Source organism: Plasmodium gaboni, chromosome 14, assembly GCF_001602025.1.
Source record: "Plasmodium gaboni strain SY75 chromosome 14, whole genome shotgun sequence".
In the NCBI taxonomy this organism is placed as follows: Eukaryota; Apicomplexa; class Aconoidasida; order Haemosporida; family Plasmodiidae; genus Plasmodium; species Plasmodium gaboni.
In genome coordinates this window covers 588,226-606,643 of record NC_031494.1, presented here as the reverse complement: position 1 = coordinate 606,643, position 18,418 = coordinate 588,226, and the positions used below count along the sequence as shown (strand labels likewise).

At 19.2% G+C, this 18,418-nt stretch overlaps 2 protein-coding genes across 2 annotated transcripts in view; both read right to left on the bottom strand.

Moving 5' to 3' along the window:
• Window positions 1–1,151: 1,151 nt before the first annotated feature.
• On the bottom strand, window positions 1,152–4,708 carry PGSY75_1417300 (putative cysteine protease ATG4; the record flags this gene model as incomplete). Its single annotated transcript, XM_018787878.1, has 3 exons — window positions 1,152–1,195; window positions 1,319–1,418; window positions 1,499–4,708. 3 exons carry the CDS (start codon window positions 4,706–4,708, stop codon window positions 1,152–1,154), a joined length of 3,354 nt encoding a protein of 1,117 aa, XP_018639250.1.
• A 1,584-nt stretch (window positions 4,709–6,292) lies between these two features.
• The window catches only part of PGSY75_1417200 (putative NOT family protein), a gene marked incomplete at both ends in the record, with an annotated part of 13,358 nt that continues 1,232 nt past the window's right edge, over window positions 6,293–18,418 (bottom strand). The window contains 2 exons of the mRNA XM_018787877.1: window positions 6,293–6,386; window positions 6,647–18,418. The exon at window positions 6,647–18,418 is cut by the window's right edge and continues 1,232 nt beyond it. Of these exons, the coding sequence (XP_018639249.1) occupies window positions 6,293–6,386; window positions 6,647–18,418 (11,866 nt within the window). The remainder of the gene's footprint in view (window positions 6,387–6,646) is intronic.

Genomic DNA, 18,418 nt, shown 5'->3' with positions numbered 1-18,418 from the left:
TAATGTATTTAGTTGAAAAAAAAAAAAAAAAAAAAAAAAAATGTATGATTTAAATGTCAAAATTAATATTTATTAATACAAAATTTGTAATAACTTTTATGAATTAAATAAAAAAATTCAAAAAAAAATAATTAATTTTTTTTGTAGGATAAATATATATATATATATATATTGATAATTTATGATAAAGAATTTATATATATATATATTTGTTTTATTATCTTTTTTCGTGAAATAAGTAGAATCACCATGAATGAAAAACCTTATTTAAAAAAAGAAAAAAGAAAATTAAAAATAAAATGGGAAAGAAAATATATATTGTTATATATATGTTGTCTACATATATATATATTTCTCTTTTTTCTTTTTTTTTTTTATTTAAAAAATTTACCTTTCTATATATTTAAGAAAAAAAAAAATTATATATATATATATATATATATATATATATATATGAATTGAATAAATTAATAATACAATGTATATATAATTATTTACATTTATACATGTATGTAGTGAACGTAAAAATATGTATATAATATAAAATATATATATATATATATATTCAAATATATGTATATATTCATAATTCTTCATTTTTATTTTTATTTTACCAAAATGCATGTGTATATAAAATCTATAATGGCATTACAACTGTTGCTAAGTGGTAGGATAATTTTTTTTGTAACCTATGCACACACACAGAAAAAAAAAAACAAAAAAAAATAATAAATAATTAGGTATATATATATATATATATATATATATATATGCATTAAAATTAGAATACATATATTAATTTTATATTTGAAAAAAAAAAAAAAAAAAAAAATTTACATTATATTTTATTTATTTTATTATACTTTAAAAAATTATTTTGTCATAAAATCAAAAAATTTTTCGGGGTGAATATTACCTCGAAATTATTTTATTAATATAATATAAAAAAAAAAAAAGAAAAAAGATGTATATATATATATATATATATATATATATTATTCATTTAACAAATTATGGTGTTTTAAATATATAGACAAAACAAATTAAATATATATATATAATATATATTTTTAATGAATGATGGTTTGAAAAATAGTATTTTGAATATTCATATTGAATTAATGAAAAATATTAACATAATAATTAAAAATTTATAACACAACTAATCCTGAATCATCCGTGTCATAATTTAGTTCTACAAGAATATATTAAAAAAGAGAAAAAAAAAATTAAATATTAAAATAAAATAAATAATATATTATACTGACATTATAAAAAATGAAGAAAAATTCTTACAAACTTTTTATATTTATCTTACCATTTTTATAAACATATTGGGGTTCCTCATGATATATTTCAAATAAACTTGAATCGATTAATTTTAAATTCTGAATTAGGTTGAAATAATCATCCTTTGACTACAATTAAAATAAAAGAAGAAAAAAAATATAATAAAATAATCAATATATATATATATATATATTTTATATATACTTACTTGTACTACAAAAATGAGTGACAATGAAGAATTTAAATATTCCCAAGGTAAAAATTTTACTTTGTGCATAAAAAATTCGGAACTTATATTTCTATTAAAATCAGTAAAAGCATTCTGACATTTTATATGTGGATCTAAATAAAAAAGACCATTATCATTTGCTGAATAAAAATAATGAGCACTCGTATTAGTATTTCCACTACTAATTCCTTGAAACTGCTTTAAAAGAAAACAAGAAAGTAGTGATTTTTTATATTTAGAAACGTTTAATGAATCTATACCTAATTTTAAACATATCCATATGATTATAAATATATCTTGTTTTATCTGGAAAAATTTTAAAACTTTATTGTTATATATAACACCTGTTTCAAATGCTACAGAGAAAAATGTGTATTTTTTTTTTTTTCTTTCTTTTAAAATAGATAATTTATTATATTTTTTATTGTCATTTTTTATGTTGTCATCAGATTTAGATATATTTATATTTTTCTTCTGATTTAATAATTTATATATTTGGTTACTATCATTTGTTTCATTTGTTAATTCTTTTTCTACTTTTTCTATACATATATTTTTATCCATATGAATATTAGTTCCTCTGATATTATTTTTTATTTTATTTTTTTTTACAAATCGAACTTTTTTTTTATTAATTAAATTGGTAATTATAATTGCACTACTTGTTGGACCAAGCCAATCATGAACAAAATGTTCTATTTGCTTCTCATCTATTTTTTTATATTTAATCATTTCATAAATAATATTTTGTATGGAATACTTTCCTTGTTCTAAATCTCTAAATTCTGATAGTATAGAATAAATCAATGAATTATTTATATGCATATTTTCTGTGTTTGATTCATTATTATTATTATTATTTAAAAGGAAATTATTATAATATTCACAATGATGAAGACCAAAAGAATTATATTTATTTGCAATATTTTCTACATTATTTATGTTATATATATCACTTCCTTGACTTTCATTTATATTAGTATCATTTAAAGTAATTTGTTTCTCACATTGTAAATCATCTGTTTTGATACTTGACTTGTAATATGCTTGTTTAAAAAAATCAGGTACAAAAAAGTTGTTACTAATACTAATTGTACTACTACTATTAATATTAATATTATTATTATTACTACTATTAATCATATTTGATTGTGTGTGAATCGTTAAAACGTCAGATTCCTTATTATTTTGTGAAGTGCTTTTATTTAAATTACATTCATTCGATTTAGATTGATTATCCTTGTTATGTTTTTCCACATCTTTTGTAATATCCTTATTTTTATTATTTAAAGAAATGAACATTTCTTTATCTTGCTTTATTTTTGTTTCTTCTATTTGTATTATTTTATCTTCCTTATTTGTACATGTTAATTTGTTAAGATAATTTTTATACAATATATAATCATTTACATTATGAAAATAAACATATCTTTTAGATATATTAAAATGTATTAATATGTTGGCTAAAACCATTTGTATTACTCTTATCATACATCCCCAACCATTATCACTCATACATATATATTTTTTATCTTTTTCATAAACATGTGAATTGGTTATATTTTGATTTACATATTTTAAATATTGCTTAATATTAATATTATTATTCTTAATTATGTTATTTTTTTTTTTTTTGATTTTTAAAACTGAATGTTTCTTACTACGAGAATGTAATATTTTTAAACTATTCTTTTTGGTCTTAATAATATTGATATTTTTTATAGTTGCCTCACTTTCTATATTATTATTATTATTATTTATTTTTTTTTTAATTTTTTTTTTCATTTCTTCATTTGGATCGTTCCTATCATTATCAGAGTTGTTTAAATATTCCACATTATCATCATATGTATTATTTTCAGGTTTATTTTTTATGATTTTCTTCTTTTCTTCTCTATAATTGTACATATTATCCTTAGATATATTTTTGTTTTTCATTTCTTTATTATCAGCCGAATTACTTTTTTGAGAATTGTCAAAGTATAAAATGGTTTTATTACTTTCGCTAGTTGTATAAGTACACGTGTCTCCATATATCTCATCTTTAGTTTTTTTATTTATATCATTTTGGAGAGAATAATTTTCTTTGATTTCTTGTGAATGTTTTTTTCTATAAGTATATGTTGTATCGTTGTCTCCTTTTGATAATTTTTTCAAATTTATATAAAAACATTCTTTGTCATCAATGTAAATTTTTTTTAGAAAATATTCTGGTATATCTGTGAAGTTTATAATCCTTTGCTTATAATATTTTTTTTTTTTCTTTAATTTTTTTTTTTTTTTTTTTTTTGATATATATATTAAATACTCCTGTTCTTCTATATGTTCATATTGTTGGCATAAAATGGGTAGTGAATTATCACTACTGTTAGTAGTATTTGAAGAGGTACTAATAATAATATTATTATTAATAGATACATTACTATTATTATTATTATTAATAGATACATTACTATTATTATTATTATTAATAGATATATTACTATTATTATTATTATTAATGGTTACATTACTATTATTATTAATGGTTACATTACTATTATTATTAATGGTTACATTACTATTATTATTATTAATGGTTATATTACTATTATTATATGTAGTATTATCATAAGTTAATGTATTACCTTGTGAATCATGATTATCAAGTAACATACTATTATTACTTCTGTAGAGATTATTGTCATTAATTCTTATTAGAAAATTAGATCTATAAGTAAATAATATTTTTGATTTACACAAAATGAGGAAAATTTTCATTTCATCAGGATTTTTTAAGTTTAAACATAAACCAAATATATATACTTTATTTGATATATTACGTAAATGAAGAGGTAAATAATTTAAAAGAGAAACATTAACTAGAATTTTAAAATATCTTTTTATTGAAAAATTGTATTTAAAATTATTAATATAATTTAAAATTTTATATTTCGATTTATTTTGATAAGAATAGAAATCTTCCACATTTTTATTTTTTATATGGATAAAATTATTTTTGGTTTTTTTTGAATTCTTCTTTTTTATATAGTTGTTATCTTTTTTATTAATCTTATTACTATTAATTATTACTGGTACATTTTTTATTTCATCTATGTTTTTATTTTCTTCTTCTTTTGTTTCTTGAATATCTGAATTAATTTTCACCTCTTTTTGGTTATCTTCAACGTTTTTCATTTCTTTAGACATTTCTCAGAAAAGTAAAAATTAAAGACGTAAAATGAATACAAAAAGATAAAATATATATATATATAAAATAACTATATATAACTTATCGATTTTTACAACTGTTATAATATATATATATATATATATATATATATGTGCATAAAGACAAAAAGAAAAGACAAAATATTATATACAATGTATATAATCAGAATGGTTAAAACATATAGTTATATAAATATCAATGGATAAATAACAATTCAAAAGTATCGCATATTATATATATATATATATATATGTATGAAGGTATATAATTATTATGTGTGAAATAATATGCACTTTGTATACATTTATATTTATTCACAACTATATGTTTTAACATTTTTATTTTCCTTTTAAATTTTTAAATAAATTTGCTTTTATATGAAACACAAATACATTTTTGTAGTCACCACCTAATATTATTTATAATACATACAAAATAAATAAATAAAATAAAATTAAAATGAAAAATAGATAAAGAATGCAAAATTAAAAGATAATTATAACAAAATTAACAAAAATTATAAGTATTTTTAAAACAACAAAAAATATTAATTTGTATATTAATAATGTAAAAAATAAATTAAAAAAAAAAAAGAAAAAGAAAAGTAATGGTACTACTGTTGAAAGAGAGATATAATGGTATACTTATTAATTAAATATTTTATTTGTCTACATTTTTTTTTTTTTTTTTTTTTTTTTATTTATGCATTATTGAAATAAATATATACATTTTTTAAATATAAATATATATGTAAAATATATATAATTTATTTTATAATTTCTTGTTATACAAATAAAATATTGTTTTAACATATATAATGAGATGAAGAATTTTATTTTAACATAATGGAAATCAAAAATTTTAGGTTAAAAATTATTATTAAATGTGTATTATTTTTCCTAAAAATTGTAAGAAAAAATTGAGCTTTCAAGGGACAAAAAAAAAAAAAAAAAAAATTTATTATATGATATATATATTTATATTTATATGTATTCAACTTTGAAATAAACAAAATACAAAATTATTAAATAAAAAAAATACACACATCTATATAAAATACACGTAATTCCATTAATATGATAATTTTTTGTTTTATTATAAAATATAAAAATATTTTATGTTTTTGAATTTATATTTTATTATTATTATTTTATTATTTTTTTTTTTTTTGGTGATATATTAATATATATTTTGTATCAACACAAAAAAAAAAAAAAAAAAAAAAAAAAAAAAAAAAAAAAAAAAAAAAAAAAAAAAAAAAAAAAAAAAAAAAAAAAAAAAAAAAAAAAAAAAAAAAAAAAAAAAAAAAAAAAAAAAAAAAGTTCAATAAGTTAAATATTTAATTAGGAAAGGATAACACGAAAATAAAATGAAAAATAAAAAATGAAAAATAAAAAATAAAAAATATAATATTAATAAAGATACATTAATTTAAAAGATATACTAAAAATACAAATTACAAATATATCTAAAAAAAAAAAAAAAAAAAAAAAAAAATTAATAATGAATAAACAAATAAATATAAATATAAATATAAATATATATATATATATATATATATATTAAACTCGCCCTAGGCATGCTTGAGCAACTGATTGAAAAAGTTTTTTTATTTCCGCTGCTTCATGTACAAAAGGACATTCCCAAAAGTTAAATCTACAAAGATAAGAAAAACAAAAAAATAATAAATAATAAATAATAAAAAATATTAATATATTTATATATTTCCAAAGGGGAATATATAATGTATATAAGATTAATGGATACATCACGATATAAATAATAAATAATAAAAAATATTAATATATTTATATATTTCCAAAGGGGAATATATAATGTATATAAGATTAATGGATACATCACGATACATAATATATATATATATATTTTTGCATTTTAAATATTTGAATTCTTACTTTGCATTTTTTATAAGTTCTATAAAGGTTATCAATAACCCCCAAGGGTGTGGCCTATGTGCCAATATACGTTCTAATAAGACCCTAATAATTTGCTCTTGTATTATTATATCATTCGATTGAGAGAAAATAAATAATATGAGACATGAAAAATAATGAGTATGTGAATTTGGATATCTTATATGGTTAACAATGTTTGATAATAATAAATATCTTCCTTCCATATCTAATTCTTTTGATAAAAATAAAAAAAGTGTATATGATAAATTATTTTTAACAACTATAACAGATTTGTTCTTTTTCTTTAAATTTTCGGTAGATACATTTATAGTACTATTAAATTTTGTTGATGTTTTAGGTTCTTCCTCATTAGTTTGATTAGGTTCATTATTTTCATCTTTCATAAGTTCAACATATTTTTTAGATAAATTATTTTTTTCATTTTTTAATTTACTTTGTTCTTTCTTTGAAGTTATGCTAGCATTATATTTTTTTTTTTTTTTTTTTTCCCCTTTGTTTACATTGTCTTGTTCATTTTCTAAAATGAGTTCTTGCAATATGGGTGTTTTATCATCAATTGAATCATCTGAATATTTGGTCAAGTTTATGGGGTCACAATTATTATTAAATTTAAAAAGGTTATTAACTTTAGCTTTGCATATATATGTTCCTACATATAAAGTTAATGAATTTATAATATCCATATCATATTTAATAAATGACTGATATATTTTATTTTTAGGAAGTAATAATTTATCTTTTATTTTGAACAATAAGTTATAATCCTTTTTGTGAAAATATTCATCTAATAAAAATTTCAAACGATTTTTAAAAAGTAAGAAACTTATATTTGTTAAAATTTTTGGTACTATTTTAATTTCTGGTAATAAATCAATTTTGACATCTGACATGAATGGGTCAGGTAATTTAATATTTCTTGGAAATGCAGAAAGTACAAGATTTCTTAATTGAATAAAATTGATTGGAAATATACTACATAAAGTAACATAATAACTAGCTAGAAATTCTGGAAAATCATGTAATAATATTAAAAGTATTCTCAATGTTCCTATATATAATGATTCAATTGCTTTGGATACTTGTATTTTTTTTAAAAAACATTTTAAAAAGGTAAAAAGATGAATTAATAATTTTTTATAATTATCCCATCCACATATATTTGACAAAAATTTAGGCATAAAATATTTTGATGATATAAGTTCAACCCATGAAAAACAAAAAGCAGGAATTCTTAAAGGTGATAATAAAAGAAATATTTCAGAAAAACAATTTAAATATATCAATAAATCATTTGAATATATACATTGCTCATTAATATCAATTAATAAACAATGTAATAATCGAAAATATGGTCTCTGATTAAAATGTTTCTTTTCACGTTCATATTTTTTATGTATTACTCTACATATAAGATTTAAAACTTTTTGTAATATAAAAATGGGTGATATTTTTTCAATATCAACTAATTTCAGCATTGTAATAATCATCTTTGTCCATGAATCTATATAATTATAATTTAGTAATTCACTTACACTTGGACATTCTTTTAAATTCTGTTCATCATTTTTATTTATTTCATTCTTAGGTAAATCAATAATTTTTACCTTTGCATCATAATCACTTTGTTGTTCTTTATTCATATCTTTTTTTTCATTATTATAAAGAGTATCTACATTTTTTACGTCAGTTTTCTCTTTCTTATCACCATCTATTAGTTCATTTTTACTATTTTCTTTATTTTGAATTCTTTCGAATAATTCCTCTTGTAACATATTATCCTTTTCTAAATTGTATAAAGCTATATTAACAGAAATATTAATCGAATGATACAGGAATTGGTCAGTTTCTTCATCCATATTTAAAAAGCCATTCTTTGATAATTTTTGAAAAAAATTTATACATTTTACTTTGTGTTGTTGATTTACTACATCTTGCATATCATTCGATATACTCATCTTTAAAATATTTAAGTAATTTTTATAAATAAAATACCACTCAGCAAAAAGACAAGCAATAATTACTCCTTTCTCTTCATTTATTATAGGGGGTGCGGGCAAATATTTATATTTTATTGGTTCTATATTAAATACATCATATAAATAAAAAGATTTTTTGTTTAAATGTTTTTTATAAGTGTGGTTATCTCTATCATTTAAAATTTTATTGGAATTATCATCATATTTATTAAGTTCATCATTTTTATTATCATTCTTATTATTATTACTATTACTATTATTATTATTATCTTCATTATTTTTCTTGTTGGATGTATTAAAATTATTTTCTTTAGAAATGTTCTCATCAAAATTATAATATGATAACGAAATGGTACTTATTACAGACGTATCTGATGCTGTCGATGAACAATCTGAAAAATCATAAGATGAAACATTCGAATGTTCATCTTCATCATCAGATGTAGAAAATGATTTTGAAGAAAGAGATGATTCCGTATCTACACTATTATCCTGCGAAGTTGATGTTAAAGACTTATTAGATGATATAGAATTATCACTTAAATTATTTAAATCTTCTTTTTTATTCATAATATTTAAATTATCCTTTTCTACATTTGTTATATTTTTGTTATTAATATTATCATTTACATTAGGACATATTATGGTATCTATTTTATCTTTTGATATTATTTTATTTTGATTTTCTATGTGAACATTTTTTGGATGATTATTTTTTTTTACAACATCCTTTTCTATAATTTCTTCTGAACTTACAGTTTTATTTTCATAACTTAATTTTTCCAATAAGAACATTGTATTTTCATCTACATTATTATTATCATATTCAATTTTTAATTTGCTTAACAAATAATGTTCCTTTGAATTTTGATTATTATTCAATTTATTTTGTTGATCTACTTCTTTTTCATTTTTGTTATCTTTTTTATCTTCATCATTCTGTATTATTTTATTGGTTACATTGTCACGATCACCCTTAATATTATTATTATTATTATTATCAATATAATTCATATTATTCATATTATTAATACTGTTAGTATTATGTTTTTTTTTGTGTTCTTTTGTAATATATATATATTCAGTCAATGTTCTTAACAATTTTATTTCTTCCTTCTCATATTTTTTATCCTTTTCTTTATTTTGTAGTGTTAAATCCTGTTGAGCCTTTTGAAGCTGTTCACTCTTCTCTTTTTCCAGATTTTGTTCGTGTCTCTTCCTTTTTGAATATTTTCTTTCTCTTTTAATTTCCTTAATCATTTGTATCAATCTATCTTGTACATTTTTTAACTGCATTTTTTCTGCATGTGGAATATGAATATATTTATTATCATTTGATAAAATTTTATCAATTTTAACTATTTTTTTAATTGATTTTTTTAAATGTTCACATTTTAAATATTTCTTTTGAATAATTAAATTATAAATTAATTCTGTACAAAATTGGATAATATTAATATGAGTTGTATTCTTTAAATATTTTGACATACTTTTATCCAAATTAGTATAATGAACAATATCATAACGTATGAACAAAGAAATATGACTTACATTATTACTCGGGGAACTTAATATATAGGATGTTATCAATTTTTTTAATATTTTGTTTTTTTTACATAACATATCTAATATACATAATTGTAATTCTAATAAAACATTAAATTCATTAATAACAGTACAAGTTGAATATAAATTTTTTTTTTTATTTATATTATATTCTTCATTGTCCATCGATATGGAACATATATATTTTTTTTTATTATTAAAGCAATATGTAGAAGAACTGACATTTTTTTTATCATCCATAATATTATTTTTTTCATTTATATTTATATTTTCCTCATCATTTATATTTTCATTGCTTGTTATTATTATATCATTAATTTTATTCGAATAAATAACACTATTTTCTTCTTTAATAGTTTCTTGTATATATTTGTATAGTTTCGTTCCTATAATTTTATACACTTCATTTTTATTTGTACAGTTTTCACATATATATACAATAATTTTACAAAGAATAAAAATATCATTATTAGATGATAAACATGATAATAACAAGAGAGAAGGTTCATCTGTACTTATAGTTTTTTCCATTTTAAAAAATAATGTTTTTATCTTACAATAATCATTAAATGTATTTTTAGTTGGAATAAGTGGAACGTATGTCATTATATATTTAATATATTCTTTAATACATAACATACAGAATTCAAAAAGTGATATAATTTCTTTTACATTTATTTTCTTTATATTTTCTTTTAAAAATATCTCAGATATAAAAAACGAAAATTTTTTCTTACATGATAAATCAATATTCTTTATTTTTTTAAGGTACATATTATTATTTTCATTACATTCTATATTGTTCCCATGAATGGAATTAACAGTATTTGTTTTTGAGTTCTTATGTATCAATTTTTGATTATCATCTATTGAACGTTTATTTAAATGGATATTATCATTATTCTTTATATTTTTATTACTTTCTAAATGTATCATACTATCTTTATTCATCAATTTATTATTATTTGTATTAATGATATTATTTGTATTGTTAATATTATTTGTATTATTACCATTTGTAGTAATAGTACCATTACACATTTCATTATTCATAACACATTTTTCTATTATATTATTATTTAATATATTTTCATTATTGCTGATCATATTTTTGTATATTGCATTCATTTTGTTTAGATCATTTGGATTCATTATATTGTTACTTGTACCAATATAATGATTATTCAGTTCATTAAATATATTATTTTTAATTATACCTTTTTTCATAATTGTATTATTTAAAATCATCATGTATTGCTCATTGTTCATAATATTTCCTTGGTTATTTAAAACATCCTTGTTATTCATATAATTCATATTTGGAATATAACCATTCATATTATTATACATATTGTTATTGAATACGCCACTACTATTAAAACTAGAGTCGTTATCATTGTGTTCCGTTAACCCTCTAAACGTTTTATCCTCTACATGATTTATGTTACCACCCAGTTGTATATTACTGTTACTGCTACTATCAATATTCATCTCATATTCACTTTTCTTATGCCTATTATTAATACTGTTAACATTGTTAATATTACTGATATGTTTCATATTACACATGTTACCATTATTTTTATCATGACTGTGATCATATATACCAATATCCATATTACCACTAGTGCTGGTGTTATTCTGAACCACTTGCATATTGCCTACCTGTGTATCAACCATATTTCTGGATGAGTTATAATACATGCGCATATTATTACCAGTGTTCACATTATCTACGTTCACATACCTATTCGTATTAAAATTAGTATCAGATTTATTGTAGTTAAAATTAAAAGAGTTTTTATTATTATACATATAATTAAAATTACACGAGTTATATAAATTATTATTATTCATAAAATTTATAACATTATTATTACTATTTATATAATTATAATTACCTATATGAAAATTCGAATTTTCTTTTATACTATTATTTTTACAAGGAATAAATTTCAGTCCATTATTATTTACTGTATTTATTTTGGATACATTTTTATGATGAGACGTTACTAGATTATGATTATTATCCTCATTATTATCTATAATATTATTATAATGATAGTATTTATTATCATCCATAAATTTATTGTTTGTTTTATCGTTGTTATTATTATTATTATTATTATTATTATCATCCTTAGGAGCATCGTCTCTTTTAATAATTTTTATTAAACCATTATCTTGATTACTACCATTATTAATATTGTTATTGTTGTGATATTCTATCTGTGATTCTCTTTTTATATTATTATAATCGTTAAAGTCTGTTCCTATTTTCTGATCGAATTGATTTGTAGGATTGTTATCGACATTCCTTTTATTTGGAAAATTCATTTGAGGATTTTCATTTTCATATTCTTGATTTGCCTGTTCCATGTTATTATTATTGGATAATAATTTTTGTTGTAACTTCTTAAAAATTTTTAGGTTCATGAAATTTTTATATACCTGTATATGTTTTAAAGTAATATTATGTGCTTTTAAAAATGATGGTAAAGCGTTATAATATTTATTTGTTGTATTATCATTTATATTTAATTTATTAAGGCGTGCATATTTTCTAGATGCATATATAGGTTTCATAATTTCTTCTATTTCTAATGATGATTTTTCAATGGCTACTTGTTCAATAATTAAATATAATAAATTAATATTATCATTAATTAATGTTTTTATAAAATCATCTACAATAATTAAATTAGGATTTCTTTCTGGAAAATTTTGATCAATAATATTTCTTAAATTTTGTATTAACATATTTTTAAGTGGTTTCTTACAAGATACTAAAACAAGTGATGACGATATGCTAGTTGCCATTAATAAAGACACTTTATGCATAATAGTTTCTTTAGATTCATTAGCAAAATCTTTTTTTACTAATTCTCTTGTTGTTATACATCCAATTAAAACAAAACGATCAACAATGGATGTAATAACTTCTTTAATGGAAGAATCAAAAGCTAAATATATTAACGCTTTAATTTTAGGTTGTATCTTAATTAATTGTATATTTGGTGATATTATAAGATTTTTTTTTAATATATTTAATATTTCATCATTTAAAATTTCATTTAAAGCAACACTATTACTACTACTACTAATATTATTATTATTATAATTATTATTACAAATATTATTACTTATATTGATATTAATATTATTAATATTAATGTTATTATTACTATTATTCATTTGATTATTAGCATTTTCTTGATATATCATATGATTTTTCATACTCATTTCATTATTACCAACTATATATGGAGAACAAACAACAGATGATGGTAACATCATATTATTTTTAGTATTACTATATTGGTTATTATTACTACCGATATTAATATTACTATTATTATTATTATTATATTCATTCATTTTTAATTTTTCTACATTATTATTTACTCCAATATTTTTAAATAACGATGAATCCATATAACTTCCTTTTACATTCATATTATTCATTGATGGTGATGATGATGCATATGAATCTTTTATTATATTTTCATAATACATAATTTCCTTGTTATGTACTAGTTTTCCATTTTTTATATCCATAAGTTTATAAGATGTTTCATTTTTATTATTTACAGAAAATTTTGTCTTATTTATATTGTAATTATTACTATTTTTTGATATATTATTTTTAAAATCAATTTCATTCAATTTATCTTTTTTTTTATTTGAAAATTTCATATCTTTTACACACAATTCTTCATTACTGTTATTATTAGATTTATTAAAGTTTTCATTATTATTCATCATATTAGATATATCCATATTTTTATTTCCATACATATTATTATATATATTATTATCAACTGGATACATCTCCATACTATTATTTAAAATAAAATTATTATTATTAATATTATTATTAACACTACCACTTTTTGTATACATATGATTAATATTAGAATCATTACCTAAATAATTAGGTATTGCATTTAAATGATTCTCCTTCATAATATTTGCATTTGTTAATTTCTTCGATACACTAGCACTCTTCAAATGAACATCATTAGTGTTCACAACATTTTTATTTGTAGATTTATATACATCTATATTTTTAAAATTTTTATTATTTACATTATTAAGATTTGTATTCATACTAAATGTATTCCTATAATTATTGTTTAATAACATCATATCTGATGAAGAATTACATATGACATTATTAACAATATTTTTACCGTTACTTAAATGAGCAAGATTTGGATTTAAATGATTCATAATATGTGCATTACTATTATTATTAATATTAATATTATTATTATTATTGTTGTTGTTTAAGTCTCCCCTATTATTACTTTCTTTTGCTTCATCTTCTTTTCTATTATTAACTAATAAACTACAATTAACACCCTTAAAACTTAAGAAATCATTACTATTATTATTGTTACTACTACTATTATTATTATTATTATTACTATTTATAGTTGCTGATGTCGCAAGAGTAGCCGGTGTTGTGTTATAATTATTTAACATGTTAAACCTTACATCCTTATTTATAGATAAACCTAAAGCTCCTCTGTTAGCCTTATCATTATTAATATTTATCAAATTTTCAGAATATATAATATTAGTATTAAATGATTTTAAATAATTAGTAGGTGTAACTTCATTAACTGAAATCATACTATTATTATTATTATTTTCATTTAAACCATTCATATTCACAGATACATTTTCATTAAAACTATTTCTAAAAAACAAATCATTAGAATTCACAGGTAAGTTACGAGATTTTATTATATTACATTTATTATAATAATCAAATACATTAATCTTAAAATAATTAAACAGTATTTCTATTTCAAAAATTAAAATAGTTTTCAATGATTGGGCTTCATGTAATTCTCCTAACAAATTCAATATACTAACAGTCCATGGATTGGGTGGTCTAAATATTTTGGAATTTTTTATACTTTCTAATATTTTACATAATGCTGGAAATGTTACTATTAAATAACCATTATCATATGCATATAGAATCAATTGCTTAATATTCATATATTTCGACATTAATGGTTTATTTCTACCTATAGTTATAATTCCTATCCATGCACCTAAATTTTTAAGTAATAATCTATATGTGGATGAATCTTTTGTTATTTCTATAAAATTTAATAATGTTTTAAATATTTCACATGATAATTGTATTATATTATCAAATATTTTCTCCATTTTTATTTTGCTCAAAAAATTCATATATATTAACATATCTTCTGATGTTTTCTTTTTTATTACAATTTTTAACAAATTAAAGAAAAATATATCTCTTCTTATTTGTACATCATCTTCAATTTTTATTTCTTTATATCTATCATTAATACCTGTAATATATTTATTATCATCATTTGTATCATCATCCTCATCATCTTCATCGTCACCATCTTCATAATCATCACTAATATCATCACTCATAATAGGATCATCAGTATAATCAGTATAATATGTATAATCATCAAAATGGTTATCAAATAAACTATTTTCTCCTATATGTTGATCATCATCTGTTTTCATTACATTATTTTCTTGCATTTTTCCATATTTTCTTCTTTCAATATTATTTTTTAAATCATAAAATACACTTACCTTTTTATTGTTATGTAATAAGGCATCATTATCACCCCCTTTAATAATAATGTTATTATTATTATTATTATCATCATCATCTACTTTTTTCAAATTATCCTCTTCATTTTCTTTCAACTGATTTTTTTTCTTTTCATCATGAAATATTGAAGAACTTTCCTTATTATTCATATTGTTCTTATTTTTTTTAGAACTTCTACTTTGTTGCTTTTCATTATTTAATTTTATATCATCTTCATTTATATAACATATATCATCACTACTAATTTTTTGGTTCGAAAATTCATCATATATATCTGATTGTAATGAATTTTTTTGGATAGCACTTTTGTTTATATCATTTATATTTTGTTCAGCATCACCATTTGATGAAACAGTTTGGTTCAAAATTGAATTCTTTTGATTTTTTTCAGTCTTTTGATTTTTTTCAATCTTTTGATTTTTTTCAATCTTTTGATTTTTTTCATTCTTTTCATTTTTCTCATTCTTTTCATTTTTCTCATTTTTTTCACTCTTCTCATTTTTTTCATTTTTCTTATTATTTTTTTTCTTTTTCTCTTCTTGTCCTTTATCCTTTCCTTGTTTTGTTGCTCCCTCTAAGGTATTATTTACCGTCTCGTTATTAGAATCAGCACCTTTCTTTTTGTCCTTTATTTGACTATTACTATGATGATCTTTCTTATCTATCTTTTTGTTATCATCAAAAGGAGTTGATTTACAACTTAAGCTATCTTCATCCATTTTTTCCACTTTTATACTACTCGACGGCTCACTTGTTTGATTATTATTTGTATTAAAAGAAGATACGTTTTTGTCATCATCTTCTTCTTGTCCATACTTATCACATTTTTTTTCATTCTCAATTAATCGTTTTATTTTTTTTGCTTTTGATTTTATATTGTCTTGGTTTATATCTTTTAAAATTTTGGATAATTTATATTTAAATTTTTTGGTAATAACTTTATCGATTAAATCTTTTTTATCACGATATATTTCGTTAAAAGAAATATTTAATAAATTCAATGTACTTGCTTCATTATAATTTAAGCTATCTTCTAAATTTTGATTTATATGTTTTTCATCTTCTACATATTCGTTATTATTATTATTATCATTATTTTTATTATTTATATCGCAAACACTTTTTTTATTTTTCTTATGTGACATTGATTCATCATTAATTTTATTTTCAAAATGGTTTTTAAAATTATTCTGTTTCTCTTCGTTATTATGAATTTGGTTTATACTATTTATATGATTCATATTATTAATATGATTCATACTATTTATATGATTCATATTATTCATATGATTCATACTATTCATATGATTCATACTATTCATATGATTCATATTATTTAGGTGATTCATATTATTCATGTGATTCATATGATTTATATTATTATTATACATCCAATCATTTCTTGGCATAGCATGTAAAAGGTCATTTTCTTCTGCCTTTAATTCACCTATATTCATAATATCTTTATTATTTAATATTTCATAATGTATACTATTTTTTGGTGGAATATTTGATTCTTCAAATTTTGGATTCATAGTACCACTTAAGAATATGATATTATTATTACTACTATTTTTATCATCATGATAATTATTCAATGATTCATTATTTAAATATAATTTATCTTTATTAGGTTCATTAAAAAATATATCACCATTATTACCATGTTGCATCATCATCATATTATTGTAATTCATAAAAAGGCCATTATTCATATTGTTTAAATCGTCTTGTTCTCTCATCATATTTATCTCTGAATAACTTGATGGAAACATACCATTATTTGGATTGAAATTATTATTGATCATATCATTTTCGCTTGAATGCATATTTGGTTTTATACTTAATTTATTAATATTACCATTAGGTAAGTAATTAGGATTATGTACATAATTTATATTTGGCATATAATTATTAATGTTATTATTGTTATTAATGTTATTATTGTTATTATTGTTATTATTGTTATTATTGTTATTATTATTATTATTATTACTATTATTATTGGTATTATTATTATTACATATATTGATAAAACCATTATTAGGCATATTAAAAAAATTGCCTACCCCATTTGTATCTACCATATCATTTATATTATTTAAATTATTCATATTAGGTATATAATTTATATTATTCATATTATTCATATTATTCACATTATTTATATTATTCATCATATTCATATTATTTATGTTTCCAAAATTTGGACCCATTTTCATGTCCATATGTTTTACATTTACAACATCTTCAGGATTCATTATATTTTCATGATTATCATATGTATTTAGAGAGTTCACATTATACAATTTATTATATAATTCATTATTTTTATTCATTGGATTTGTATTATTATTATTATTATTATTTACAATACATGAACCATTCATATTTATGGTATTATTAATGGATGAATTATTTTTATTATTAGCATTATTTTTACTATTTTTTTTTTTTTTATCAGACTTAACCATATGACTATCATTATTTTTATCTGTGTTATTATTTTTATTTGATGTGTCTTTATGATTACCTTTGTCCTTTTCCTTCTTATTCTTTTTGTTATCTCCATTATTATCATCATCATCT